The 14,882-nt window shown below is 34.2% G+C and overlaps 1 protein-coding gene across 3 annotated transcripts in view; it reads left to right on the forward strand.

Annotated features, from left to right (window-relative positions):
* The window catches only part of KIF18A (kinesin family member 18A), an 86,111-nt gene extending 72,626 nt beyond the window's left edge, over positions 1–13,485 (forward strand). For all 3 annotated transcript variants that reach the window (XM_024255557.3, XM_024255558.3, XM_063728500.1), the window contains 2 exons: positions 10,249–10,358; positions 12,825–13,485. In XM_024255557.3, coding sequence (XP_024111325.1) covers positions 10,249–10,358; positions 12,825–12,907 — 193 coding nt within the window. In that variant the 3' untranslated portion in view covers positions 12,908–13,485. The remainder of the gene's footprint in view (positions 1–10,248; positions 10,359–12,824) is intronic.
* The last annotated feature ends 1,397 nt before the right edge of the window (positions 13,486–14,882 follow it).

A 14,882-nucleotide genomic window follows, 5' to 3' on the forward strand; every position in this document is an offset into this window, starting at 1 on the left:
ATGGCTGTTCTAGAACTGAAAATATAGAATTTGCTGAGATGAAGAACTCAATAAATCAATTCAGCAGATTACGTACAGCAGAAGAGAGTATTAGTGGACTGAAAGATAGATTTGTTTTTTATTTTTTATTTTTGTGGGTACATAGTAGGTGTATATATTATGAGGTGCATGGGATATTTTGATATAAGCATACAATGTGTAATAATCACATCAGTGTAAATGGAGTATTCATCCATTTATCCTTTGTGTTATAAACAATCTAATTATACTCTTAGTTATTTTTTTAAATGTACAATACATTATTGTTGACTGTAGTTACCCTGTTGTGCTATCAAATACTAGGTCTTATTCATTATATTTAGATTAAGCATCCCCCCCATTAACCATCCTCCCCAATCTCCCGAAAAACCCTTCCCAGCCTCTGGTAACCAACATTCTACTCTCTATCTCCATGAGTTCAATTTATTTTTTAGCTCCCCAAAATAAGTGAGAACATGCCAAGTTTATCTTTCTGTACCTAGCTTATTTCACTTAACATAATTACCGTCAGTTCCATCCACATTGTTGCAAATGACAGGGTCTCATTCTTGTTTCATGGCTGAATGGTACTCCATTGTGTATACGTACCATATTTTCTTTATCTATTCATCTGTTGATTGGCACTTAGGTTGCTTCCAAATCTTGGCTATTGTGAGTAGTGTTGCAATAAACATGGTAATGCAGATATCTCTTCAATATACCGATTTCCTTTCATTTTGGCATGTATCTAGCAGGGGCATTGCTGGATCGTATGGTAGCACTATTTTTAGTTTTTTGAGGACTCTTCAAACTTTTCTTTATAGTGGTTGTACTAATTTACATCCCCATGAACAGTATGCAAGTGTTCCCTTTTCTCCATATCTTTGCCAGTGTTTATTGTTGCCTGTCTTTTGGAAAACCATTTTAACTGAGATGAGATAATATCTCATTGTAGTTTTGATTTACATTTTTCTGATAATCAGTGATGTTGAGTACCTTTTCATATGCTTCTTTGCCATTTGTATGTCTTCTTTTGAGAAATGTCTATTCTTTTGCCCATTTTAAAAATCAGATCATTAGATTTTTTTCCTAGAGTTGTTTGAGCTCCTTATGTATTATGGTTATTAATCCCTTGTCAGATAGATAGTTAGCAGGTATTTTCTCTAATTCTGTGGGTTGTCTCTTCACTTTATTGATTGTTTCCTTGGCTTTACAAAAGCTTTTTAACTTGATGTGATCCCATTTATCCATTTTTGCTTTGGTTCCCTGTGTGGGGTATTACTCAAGAAATCTTTGTCCAGTCCCGTGTCCTGGAGAGTTTCCCCAATGTTTTCTTTTAGCAGTTTCATAGTTTGAGGTCTTAGATTTAAATTTTTATCCATTTTGATTTGATTTCTGTATATTGCAAGTGATAGGGATCTAGCTTCATTCTTTTGCATATGGATAAACAGTTTTCCAGCACTGTTTATTGAAGAGACTATCTTTTCCCCAATGTATGTTCTTGGCAACTTTGTCAAAAATGAGTTTATTGTAAATGTGTGGATTTGTTTTGGGGCCCTCTATTCTGTTCCACTGGTCTGTGTGTCTGGTTTTATGCCAGTCCTGTGCTTTTTTGGTTCCTATAGCTCTGTAGTGTAATTTGAAGTCAGGTAATATGATTCCTCCAGTTTTCATCTTTTTGCTCAGGATAGCTTTGGCTATTCTGGGTCTTTTGTGGTTCCATACAAATTTTAGGATTGTTTTTTCTATTTCTGTGAAGAAAGTCATTGGTATTTTGATAGGGATTGCATTGATTCTGTAGACCACTGTGAGTAGTATGGACATTTTAACAATATTGATTCTTCCAATCCATGAACATGGAATATCTTTCTATTTTTTTGTATCCGCTTTAATTTCTTACATCAATGTTTTATAGTTTTCATTATGGAGCTCTTTTACTTCTTTAGTTAACTCCTGCTTATTTTATTTTCAGCTTTTGTAAAGGGGATTACTTTTTTTTTCAAATTATTTCACTGCATTTAGATATGCTGCTGATTTTTGTATATTGATTTTGTATTCTGGAACTCTACTGAATTTGTTTCTCGGTTCTCATAGTTTTTTGGTGGAGTCTATGTTTTTCCGAATATATGATAAGATCATGTCATCTGCAAACAAGGATAATTTGACTTCTTCCTTTCCAATTTCGATGTTCTTTCTTTCTTTTCTTTCTCTTGTCTGATTGCTCTACTTAGGACTTCCAGTACTATGTTAAATAATAAATACTGGTGAAAGTGGGCATCCTTGTCATGTTCCACAACTTAGAGAAAAGGATTTCAGATTTTCTGCATTCAGGATAGTACCAGCTGTGGGTCTGTCGTGTATGGCTTTTATTGTGTTGAGATATGTTCCTTCTATACCCAGTTTTCTGAGAGTTTTTGTTTTTTTTTTTTATGCTTTAAGTTCTAGGGTACATGTGCACAACGTGCAGGTTTGTTACATATGTATACATGTGCCATGTTGGTGTGCTGTATGCATTAACTCGTCATTTACATTGGGTATATCTCCTAATGCTTTCCCTCTGCACTCCCCCAACCCCACGACAGGCCCCAGTGTGTGATGTTCCCCTTCCTGTGTCCATGTGTTCTCGTTGTTCAGTTCCCACCTATGAGTGAGAACATGCGGTGTTTGGTTTTTTGTCCTTGTGACAGTTTGCTGAGAATGATGGTTTCCAGCTGCATCCTGTCCCTACAAAGGACATGAACTCATCCTTTTTTATGGCTGCATAGTATTCCATGGTGTATATGTGCCACATCTTCTTAATCCAGTCTATCATTGATGGACATTTGGGTTGGTTCCAAGTCTTTGCTATTGTGAATAGTGCTGCAATAAACATATGTGTGCATGTGTCTTTATAGCAGCATGATTTATAATCCTTTGGGTATATACCCAGTAATGAGATGGCTGAGTCAAATGGTATTTCTAGTTCTAGATCCTTGAGAAATCACCATACTGTCTTCCACAATGGTTGAACTAGTTTACGGTCACACCAACAGTGTCAAAGTGTTCCTATTTCTCCACATCCTCTCCAGCACCTGTTGTTTCCTGACTTTTTAATGATCACCATTCTAACTGGTGTGAGATGGTATCTCATTGTGGTTTTGATTTGCATTTCTCTGACGGCCAGTGATGATGAGCATTTTTTCATGTGTTTTTTGGCTGCATAAATGTCTTCTTTTGAGAAGTGTCTGTTCATATCCTTCACCCACTTTTTGATGGGGTTGTTTTTTTCTTCTAAATTTGTTTGAGTTCTTTGTAGATTCTGGATATTAGCCCCTTGTCAGATGAGTAGATTACAAACATTTTCTCCCGTTCTGTAGGTTGCCTGTTCACTCTGATGGTAGTTTCTTTTGCTGTGCAGAAGCTCTTTAGTTTAGTTAGATCCCATTTGTCAATTTTGGCTTCTGTTACCATTGCTTTTGGTGTTTTAGACATGAAGTCCTTACCCATGCCTATGTCCTGAATGGTATTGCCTAGGTTTTCTTCTAGGGTTTTTATGGTTTTAGGTCTAACATTTAAGTCTTTAATCCATCTTGAATTAATTTTTGTATAAGGTGTAAGGAAGGGATCCAGTTTCAGCTTTCTCCATATGGCTAGCCAGTTTTCCCAGCACCATTTATTAAATAGGGAATCCTTTCCCCATTGCTTTTCTCACGTTTTTCAAAGATCAGATGGTTGTAGATGTATGGTATTATTTCTGAGGGCTGTGTTCTGTTCCATTGGTCTATATCTCTGTTTTGGTACCAGTACCAGGCTGTTTTGGTTACTGTAGCCTTGTAGTATAGTTTGAAGTCAGGTAGCATGATGTCTCCAGCTTTGTTCTTTTGCCTTAGGATTGTCTTGGCAATGTGGGCTCTTTTTTCGTTCCATATGAACTTTAAAGTAATTTTTTCCAATTCTGTGAAGAAAGTCATTGGTAGCTTGATGGGGATGGCATTGAATCTATGAATTACCTTGGGCAGTATGGCCATTTTCACAATATTGATTCTTCCTATCCATGAGCATGGAATGTTCTTCCATTTGTTGGTGTCCTCTTTTATTTTGTTGAGCAGTGGTTTGTAGTTCTCCTTGAAGAGGTCCTTCACATCCCTTGTAAGCTGGATTCCTAGGTATTTTATTCTCTTTGAAGCAATTGTGAATGGGAGTTCACTCATGATTTGGCTCTCTGTTTGTCTGTTATTGGTGTATAAGAATGCTTGTGATTTTTGTACATTGATTTTGTATGCTGAGACTTTGCTGAAGTTGCTTATCAGCTTAAGGAGATTTTGGACTGAGATGATGGGGTTTTCTAAATACAAAATCATGTCATCTGCAAACAGGGACAATTTGACTTCCTCTTTGCCTAATTGAATACCCTTTATTTCTTTCTCCTGCCTAATTGCCCTGGCCAGAACTTCCAACACTATGTTGAATAGGAGTGGTGAGAGAGGGCATCCCTGTCTTGTGCCAGTTTTCAAAGGGAATGCTTCCAGTTTTTGCCCATTCGGTATGGAATTGGCTGTGGGTTTGTCATAAATAGCTCTTATTATTTTGAGATACGTCCCATCAATACCTAATTTATTGAGAGTTTTTTGCATGAAGGGCTGTTGAATTTTGTCAAAGACCTTTTCTGCATCTATTGAGATAATCATGTGGTTTTTGTCTTTGGTTCTGTTTATATGCTGGATTACATTTATTGATTTGCGTATGTTGAACCAGCCTTGCATCCCAGGGATGAAGCCCACTTGATCATGGTGGATAAGCTTTTTGATGTGCTGCTGGATTCGATGTGCCAGTATTTTATTGAGGATTTTTACATCAATGTTCTTCAGGGATATTGGTCTAAAATTCTCTTTTTTGGTTGTGTCTCTGCCCGGCTTTGGTATCAGGATAATGCTGGCCTCATAAAATGAGTTAGGGAGGATTCCCTCTTTTTCTATAGATTGGAATAGTTTCAGAAGGAATGGTACCAGCTCCTCTTTGTACCTCTGATAAAATTCGGCTTTGAATCCATCTGGTCCTGGACTTTTTTCGGTTGGTAGGCTATTAATTATTGCCTCAATTTCAGAGCTTATTATTGGTCTATTCAGAGATTCAACTTCTTCCTGGTTTAGTCTTGGGAGGGTGTATGTGTCCAGGAATTTATCCATTTCTTCTAGATTTTCTGGTTTATTTGCATAGAGGTGTTTATAGTATTCTCTGATGGTAGTTTGTACTTCTGTGGGATCGGTGGTGATATCCCCTTTATCTTTTTTTATTGTGTCTATTTGAGTCTTCTCTCTTTTCCTCTTTCTTAGTCTTGCTAGCAGTCTATCAATTTTGTTGATCGTTTCAAAAAACCAGCCCCTGGATTCATGGACTTTTTGAAGGGCTTTTTGTGTCTCTATCTCCTTCAGTTCTGCTCTGATCTTAGTTATTTCTTGCCTTCTGCTAGCTTTTGAATGTGTTTGCTCTTGCTTCTCTAGTTCTTTTAATTGTGATGTTAGGGTGTCAATTTTGGATCTTTCCTGCTTTCTCTTGTGGGCATTTAGTGCTATAAATTTCCCTCTACACACTGCTTTAAATGCATCCCAGAGATTCTGGTATGTTGTGTCTTTGTTCTCGTTGGTTTCAAAGAACATCTTTATTTCTGCCTTCATTTCGTTATGTACCCAGTAGTCATTCAGGAGCAGGTTGTTCAGTTTCCATATAGTTGAGTGGTTTTGAGTGAGTTTCTTAATCCTGAGTTCTAGTTTGATTGCACTGTGTTCTGAGAGACAGACTGTTCTAATTTCTGTTCTTTTACATTTGCTGAGGAGTGCTTTACTTCCAAGTGTGTGGTCAATTTTGGAATAAGTGTGGTGTGGTGCTGAAAAGAATGTGTATTCTGTTGATTTTGGGTGGAGAGTTCTGTAGATGTCTATTAAGTCCGCTTGGTAAGAGTTTTTATCATAAAGGGATGTTGAATTTTATCAAATACTTTTTCAGCATCAACTGAAATGATCATATGGTTTTTGTTCTTCATTCTGTTGATATGATGTATCACATTGGTTAATTTGCATATGTTGAACCATCTTGCATCCCTGGGATAAATCCCACTTGGCCATGATGAATGATCTTTCAGGTTTGTTATTGGATTCAGTTTGCTAGTATTTTGTTAAGGATTTGTGCATGTATTCATCAGGGATATTGGCCTGGAGTTTTCTTATTTTGATGTGTCCTTGTCTGGTTTTGGTATCAGACTAATACTGGCCTCATATAATGATTTTGGAAGTATTCCTTCCGCCTCTGTTTTTCAGAATAGTTTGAGTAAGATTGGTATTGGTTCTTTTTTAAATGTTTGGTAAAAATCAGCAGTGAAGCCATCAAATTCCAAGCTTTTCTTTGCTGGGAGACTTTATTACGACTTTGATTTTGTTACTTATTATTCATTTGTTCAGGTTTTGGAATTTTTTCTGAAAGATAGACTGGTAGGAAAATACCCAAACTGATGTGCAGTATTATAAAAATATGGGAAGAAGTGAAAGAGACATGGGACACAATTTTTAAAAATCTAGAATATATGTATTTTGTGTTTCATGAGGGAATGAGAGAAAGAATAAGGAAAAATAATATTTGAGATGATGGCTAATACTTATTAAAAACTAACAAAAGACATTAAACCATGGATTTGAGAAGCACTGCAAACCAAAAGCAGGGTTAATATAAAGAGAAACATACCTAGGTATATAGTAGTAAAACAACTAAAAACTAAAGATAAGGAAAAATCTTAAATATATTGAGTTATATGACTAGAAGTTCATGATACATTCTTTATATCCTATAAATTGAATGCAATGACAAATATACTGAATAAATATAAAACGGATCTGACTTCCTCTACCTCTTTTTCTTTGCTATGTGATTATGGGGAGAAAAGTTTATAGAAGACCTTAAAATGACTCTTTTTAAATTTTCCACCAAGAGCCTGTTATCATTTAAGTAACAGGAAACAAATTTACAAGTAGCCTACTTATTTGTGCTACATAGAGTATCTTCTCATAAGTGAATTTAATATCTGTCTTTGTCCCTCCTAAACAAAGTATAACAGAGACTTGGAATGTGTAAATTTAAAATTTATGGATTTTTCCTAAATGTCTCATCTATGACATTTAAAATTTTGTATTTGCTAAGGTACAAATTTGATTTGTACAATTATTCTGGTTTATATACAGAAGTCTGTCACTTTATGCGTGAGCCTAGCTAACCACAATCATCTGTTTCATCTACTTTTATCACTAATTTGCATAGTATCAGTTTTGTCATTTGTTCCATTAATTAATTTTAGTGAGTTTTCTTGTCCTTCACTGGTAGTATGTTGTGTTTACTAAGATGTCGCAAATGTTTATAGATAAGAATAATTTTTAAATGTGAACTTAGCTATTATAAAATCAAATGGTTTTTCAGGAAATGTCCAGGTATGTGAATTGTGTATTTGGAGTGATTTTAGATAAGTTAAAGGGCTTCCACATGAACAACTAATATTGTGAAATAATATTAAAGGACATGTAAAGAAAGTAACTTGATTTCTTATAGCCTATTAATTGTTCTATTACATTCCCTCTGGTACCAGTAATTAGATCCTGCCATTAACTAAGGTTAAAAGAGATTAATGCTAGAAATGTACATGATTACTTTTTTTAATCTTCCTTTCCCCCAATTAAAGTTACATGAGCTTCAGAGTAATAAACTCTGGTATTTTCCATTTAGCAGCTTTATATACATATTTAGTTGTGTATATATTCTAATATAGTTTTAAAAATAAAGAAGGGGAAGCTCTCTATATATGTATTTCATTAATTTTGCATAAAATGGCATTAGAGTTTGAAAGCACTGGATATTCCAAAACCTACCCAACAGATTTGTTTAAATAATTGAGTATATTAGATTTTTAATCTTAACAATTTATTTAATATTTCTATAGCAGACTATTTTACTAAATTGATTAGCCTATCAAATATTTAAATATAATACATAATGTTAGCTTTTACTTCTCAATTATATTAATCAGAGTTTTGGATTGTTTGTTTTGTATTTATTTGGTTGATTGGTTTTTTGTTTGTCCACAATCTTCTGAGCACCCCAGTTTCATATTTGCCATACATTTTTATTTTGTTTTGAAAGATGTCTAATTATTTCAAGTAGAAATTATTTCAGATAAAATAGTATAAGAGGTATTATGTTAATTGAGTAGAAACATTCTACCTATATAAGGGAGCAAAAGGTTAATTCTTAACTTTATTTATAGTTATGGGAATATGTTTTGTGCACAACTGGAAGTGTCTTTGGATTTCTCAGTATAGCCTTTAACATAATTTGAACTTGCACTCATCAGTTTTAAGTCTTTGTAGTTTATGACCTACAACATAAATGTTAAACATTTCATCAGTGGACTATTTAACTAAATCGTAAACATGTTTGGGTATATTTTACTTTTATATAAATATGCAATTTATTAGGGTTGGATTTGATTTCTAGAAATATGAGTTCTAATCAAATAGCTTTATTCAAAAGCCTAATTTTCAAGAAAGAACATGCTATGAGTAAAAAGTAGGGTCCTGGAACTAGCCATAGTGAATAATCATACTATGAAATAATAAAGACAACTTTGGGATAAATTTAAGAAAAAACAATGTTTTATCAAAAGTAACTAATAATATCGATCTTTATATTTGAAAAAATCACCAAATGATCAAAAAAGAATTTCTGCCTTGGACAGCTGATATATATATATATATACAAAAGTGTGTTAATATTCAAAACAGAGTCATAGTAATTTATCACCATTTAAGAAGTGGGGACTACTGTAGTTGATATATTATTTGTGCATACAAATTTGTGATTTTAGCTTCTTAAACTGTGTCTTTTTCATTACATCCACTGAGTAGTCACCCCTTATTCAAGTTTTGCTTTCTGTGGTTTCAGTTACCCATGGTCAACCGCAGTTCAAAAATAGACAATTGTAGTACAGTGAGATATTTTAAGAGAGAGAGAGACCACATTCACATAACCTTATTATAATTATAATTGCTCTATTTTATTATTATTGTTAATCTCTTACTGTGCCTAATTTATAATTTAAACTTTATCATAGATATGTGTAGGAGAATACATAGTATATATCCGGTTTGATACTATCCTCAGTTGCAGGCATCCACTGGCAATCTTAGAAGATACCCCCCCCATCAATAAGGGGGATTACTATATAGTATCTTTATTAGCCAGAATTTCCCTAAGCTTAGGTTGTTTGAATCAGCGTGGAAGGATGTTCTTTTTCCACCCCCACAATCCTACCTGTTAAAAATTGATCCTCTTTAGGACTAGGAAGGATTGTTGTTTTTCAGGACCCAGATCAAATTCGTTGCATCCACAAAATTTTCCATTATTCTTTCTTACTCTGCACTCAAGAATCTATAGCTCCTTGTATTATGAAAACCTTGGCACTATATTTTTACTTTACCTTATATTATTTCATGTATTTATCTTATTTTTTTCTCATCTCCACTATATGTCTATTCTATACTTTTTTAGGACAGGGATTTTTGTGCCTTATTTATTTGTATATCCTGTAACACAGGGCCATAATAGGTGTTTACCAATATGTCAACTCAAATTGAGTAAGAAAGTTGAACCATCAGCAGTGTAAGACTGATTAAATTTTTGAAGCTAGAGCAAATGAAAACAGGTCATTCTTTTTATTTCAGTTTCTGTGATTGTAATAATTAGAGATTTTTGTTGTTACCCTGCTTTCATTTTAAAACAAGGTTTTTCAAACAATCTCACTTGTTTATACCTTTCAGATTAGGGTTCTTGGTCCAAATTTGTAACATGAGCTTAGTTTGTTTGTTTTTTTTTAACCTCTTGTGACTATGTGCTACTTGATCTCTACATTTTGAATAATAGTGCTTGCTTATCTGCCAGCAAAGCACCCTGGAATATTCTGCTACAGAATTGTAACATACACCTACAATCATAACATTCAATTTGAATAAAAATGTAACATATCCAATTTAAAATCACACACAGCTAAATTTCTCTGTGGGCCAAAAATGTATTTAGTACCTCCACTTCTGTGAGATTTCACAACTTAATATTTTTGTGTTTTATTTCTTTAATCACTGTTGCATGTACAATATGTATTAGAACTTTGAGGTATTAAAAAAATGCTTAACTAAACTAAAAACTTTTCCTCTCAAGTTCTACATCAAACAGTTCGTTAACTGCAGACATAAATTCTGGATTTGCCAAACGTGTTCGACAAGATAATTCAAGTGATAAGCACTTACAAGAAAACAAACCAACAATGGGTATGTCTCAGCTTTTAATTTGATATTTAATGGTATGACTATGTAACACACATATAGTACTTTACATTTTTTATTGTGTTTTCATAAGAATCTCCCTTTATTCATCACCTTTACTATGTGGTAGAACAAGTATGATTATCCACATGTTATAGATAAGGAAACTTTAAAACACAAAAGCATTTACCCAAGATCACACAGATATTATATTGGTAGAGCCAAAACTCAAGAACCAGATCTTAAAACTCTACATTCTACACCCTTTTAGTTATCCCTGCTGTCTCATAATAATTGAAATAATTGGCTAAATGTATTACTTAATGTTACTAATTAAGTATATTTTACAGATAAACTATACCCACTTTAAATTTTTCTCTTAGCGTAATATTTTGAATAATTTGGCCTCTAACTCAATGTGTAACTACTACACAGATTCCAGTCTGTATCTAGTTACAATCATATTGTAACTCCCATTGGCAAGTTGGAAAAGATACTGATGGATCTTTCCCATCAGTATGAAAGATACTACATTCCATCAACCGCATATGGGAGTGACGTGAGTTCATGGTAACAAAACCACTTCAGTTAAACTAGTGGTATATCATGGCAGCCAGTTTTCAGTCCCCGACATCTAGACCTCTGTCTCTCTGATACTACAGTTCCTAAGACTTCATTCAGAAACTATTTACTAGGCATTTACCATGTCCTGTGATGAATACAGAGATCAGTAAGACACATTTTGATTGTTCTCTATAGGAACTGATAATTATAGCAGATGCAATTTAAAGGTGTCTCATGATATAATTTTTCTAAGGATAACATGAAAGCTATTGTTAGTTTTTTTCTGTCAATGCCCTTTGATTAGAGTAATATAAAATTCCTCAGTAACTTTGTCAACCTATATTGGTAAATGCCTGCTTCCTGTAGTAGCCAGTGTTTACCTTGAGTTCAATGGAAATTGAAGCATCAGACAGCAAATTGAAACATCAGGCAGTAAGGTAGTAAAGTACAAAATTTACCTTGATTATTTGGTTTGACATGTTGTATTTAATAATCCTTAAAAATGTGTATCTGTAGTTAGTTTAGATGTGTACTGCCCCACTGATATTCTAAAAAAGTTCTTCAAGAGTCATAATTCTACAGCCAAACAATAAATTTATAAAAACTCTCAAATTGGCCGGGCGCGGTGGCTCATGCCTGTAATCCCAGCACTTTGGGAGGCCGAGGCGGACGGATCACGAGGTCAGGAGATCGCGACCATCCTGGCTAACATGGTGAAACCCCGTCTCTACCAAAAAAAATACAAAAAATTAGCCGGGCATGGTGGCAGGCACCTGTAGTCCCAGCTACTCGGGAGGCTGAGGCAGGAGAATGGCATGAACCTGGGAGGCGGAGCTTGCAGTGAGCTGAGATCGCGCCACTGCACTCCAGCCTGGGCGACTGAGCAAAACTCCGTCTCAAAAAAAAAAACAAACAAACAAACTCAAATCATAGAAATTGGGTTTTTCTAATATGCTTATTATCTGAAGATAGAAATGCATCAAATATTTCATGTATAAAGAGACGTGAGTAAAAATATCTACTATGGGGAAAAAAAAGTGGGAGATGATACTAAACCACAATGCTTGCCAAAGAGGTATTAGTTTGTAAGGAAAGATATTTTATATACATTATAATGTTCAAGTGAAAAATGTATTAAACCAGTTTTCTAACTAACAATGTGCAAATAAAGAAACATAGGACCATCTGTAGGGAAAAAGGCAACTCCTGTTAACTGAGCAGTTAGAGAAATAAGAGATAGCGTTAAGGGAATATGTCCCTCTAAAACTAAAACCTAATGTGGCCAAGAAAGTGGATAAGCAATTAAACTGATCCTGAAAAAAGTCAATGGCACCCTGTTGTAACAACACTTTGTTGAGTAGAAAATTACGGTGAAAGCTAATGAAGAAGCAGAAGAATGGGCATAAATAGAACATACTTGAGAGGTGGCAGTAAAAGAAAAAAGAGCTATAGGATTAAGATCACCCTTTAGGAAGTACTAGATGCAAATGATAATTTTAAAATTGGAAATATGGAAGTTTAAATCCCTGGGGAAATGTAATCCAAGGAATGGGAAAAAATGGTGATACAACAAAGAAAATGAAGAAATGCTTGTAGAAATGGTCTTTTATTAGTCAGAAAGAAAGAAAGTGAACATAGTAGTTAATTCAACGACTTCACCTGATGTCTGTGTGTGTATGTGCACACACTCACTGAAACTTTAGTTTGCAATATGAATTTAAACAGCTTTTAAACCAAAGGTATTAATGTCTGTTTGTTGTTGTTATATTTTAAATTATGTTAACTAACAGCTATGAATTTCAAGAGTAAATTTTTCTTTCTATGTTTATAATTTTTATAAGTTGAACAATGAAAACTTTTTGAATGATATTTATGCCATATTTATGCATCTTTTTATCTCTTCTCTAGAACATAAAAGAAACATCTGTAAAATAAATCCAAGCATGGTTAGAAAATTTGGAAGAAATATTTCAAAAGGAAATCTAAGATAAATCACTTCAAAACCAAGCAAAATGAAGTTGATCAAATCTGCTTTTCAAAATTTATCGGTACCCTTTCAAAAATATATTTAAAATCTTTGAAAGAAGACCCATCTTAAAGCTAAGTTTACCCAAGTACTTTCAGCAAGCAGAAAAATGAAACTCTTTGTTTTCTTCTTTTGTGTTCTAAAAAAATAAAATTTCAAAAGAAAAGGTTGTCTTTTAAGTTTTTTAAATATTTGTTGCCTTTTAAAATCCCTGAGTGTAAGTTACTATGGTGGCAGCTTAGTTTTACTATGCCACAACAAGTTGACTAGGACATTTTAGTAAATGGTAGTGAGTTAAATTATCTTTATTATTTTTTAAAAATAAGAATTTAGAAGTGGTAAAATTATGGCCCAAGATGTATTTGGTTCTCTATTATGTTTCGATACATTATTTTAATCATATATATGACTTTCCTTTTCAAAAATACTTTAATGTACAAGTGTAAATATATGTGCCCGTAAAATCATTGTAAATATTATTTAGTCATCACAAATAAAATATCGTTCCTTGCTACTTGATATATTAAAGATGTAGATTTTAAAGTGTTTTGTTTTCTTGTCTCATTACTACCCCTTACATACTCTAAACCAGTGGTCCCCAACCTTTTTGGCACCAGGGACTGGTTTTGTGGAAGACAAAACCACAGACTGAGAGTGGGGGGTGGTTTCAGGATGATTCAAACACATTACATTTATTGTGCATTTTATTTCTGTTATTATTACATTATATATTACATATGTAATTAAATAATTCTATAACTCACCATAATGTAGAATCATTGGGAGCCCTGAGCTTGTTTTCTTGCAACTAGACGGTCCCATCTTGGAGTAATAGGAGACAGTCACAGATCATCAGGCATTACATTCTCATAGGGAGTGTACAACTTAGATCCCTCACATGCACAGTTCACAATAGGGGTCACACTCCTATGAGAATCTAATGCCACTGCTGATCTGATACATGGCAGAGCTCAGGTGGTAATGCCAGCACTAGGAGCGGCCACCTACCACTCGCCTCCTGCTCTGCGGCCTGGTTCCTAACAGACCACGGTTGGGAACCCCTGTTCTAAACTATTATTTTATAGAAAATGTGAATTTTGTAGATTTGTATTTCAGGTAAGATCAAGATATGTGGCGCCAGAGCCAAGTCTGAAAATAATCCACAGGCCTCGTAATGGTAATGGGAAAAGATGTTTCAATCATTCTTGCTGCTATAGGAAGTACATGGAGCTGCAACTTAATTATACACTATTTACTTGCCTTGCCTGTCCTGTTTGTTTGCTGAATGTAACATATTTGGCCAAATGCACTTTTAATTTTATGCAGCACAGGACCCTTCACACCAAAGCAAGCAAGCTGAAATATTTTAAGCCTTTCAGCTAATCAAGTTTATCCACTTAAAATCTGGCTGGGAGAGTGTGAGAATAATCTTTGAGGTCCCTTTCAGCTCTGACACTGGTGATTCCATATTTATGGAGCATATTCAGGATGTGTCATACAAAAAACCACCATAAACACATTTTTTTTTTTTGGTCCCTTTGACATTTGGTTTTTGGTTGTGTTGCCTGTTTAACAATCACTTTCACCTCTCTATTCCTTTCAATTTTAGGTAAAAGAAACCTTTTTACCAGATAGTGATGAGTGGCTACCATGATTAATAAGTGACTAGACCTCATGGTCCTCCTCATACTAAAAGGTATGAGCACGATTTTCTTATATACCATTTTTATCAGGTAGAGATTTGGCCTTCTATAAAAATTAATAAAAGGGCCTTTTTTCATATAACTATATTAAGGGGAAGTTAGGGGGAATAAACCATAATGAATGTGGGAAAAGAAAGCTATTAACTATGTGAATTTAAACTAAAACAAGAATGCTATTTGATAAGTCACTGTGAAAACATTTTTAAGTGATCCTTCTGTAAAAAGTAGATCAATCAT

This window comes from Pongo abelii, chromosome 9, assembly GCF_028885655.2.
Source record: "Pongo abelii isolate AG06213 chromosome 9, NHGRI_mPonAbe1-v2.0_pri, whole genome shotgun sequence".
Taxonomy (NCBI): Eukaryota; Metazoa; Chordata; class Mammalia; order Primates; family Hominidae; genus Pongo; species Pongo abelii.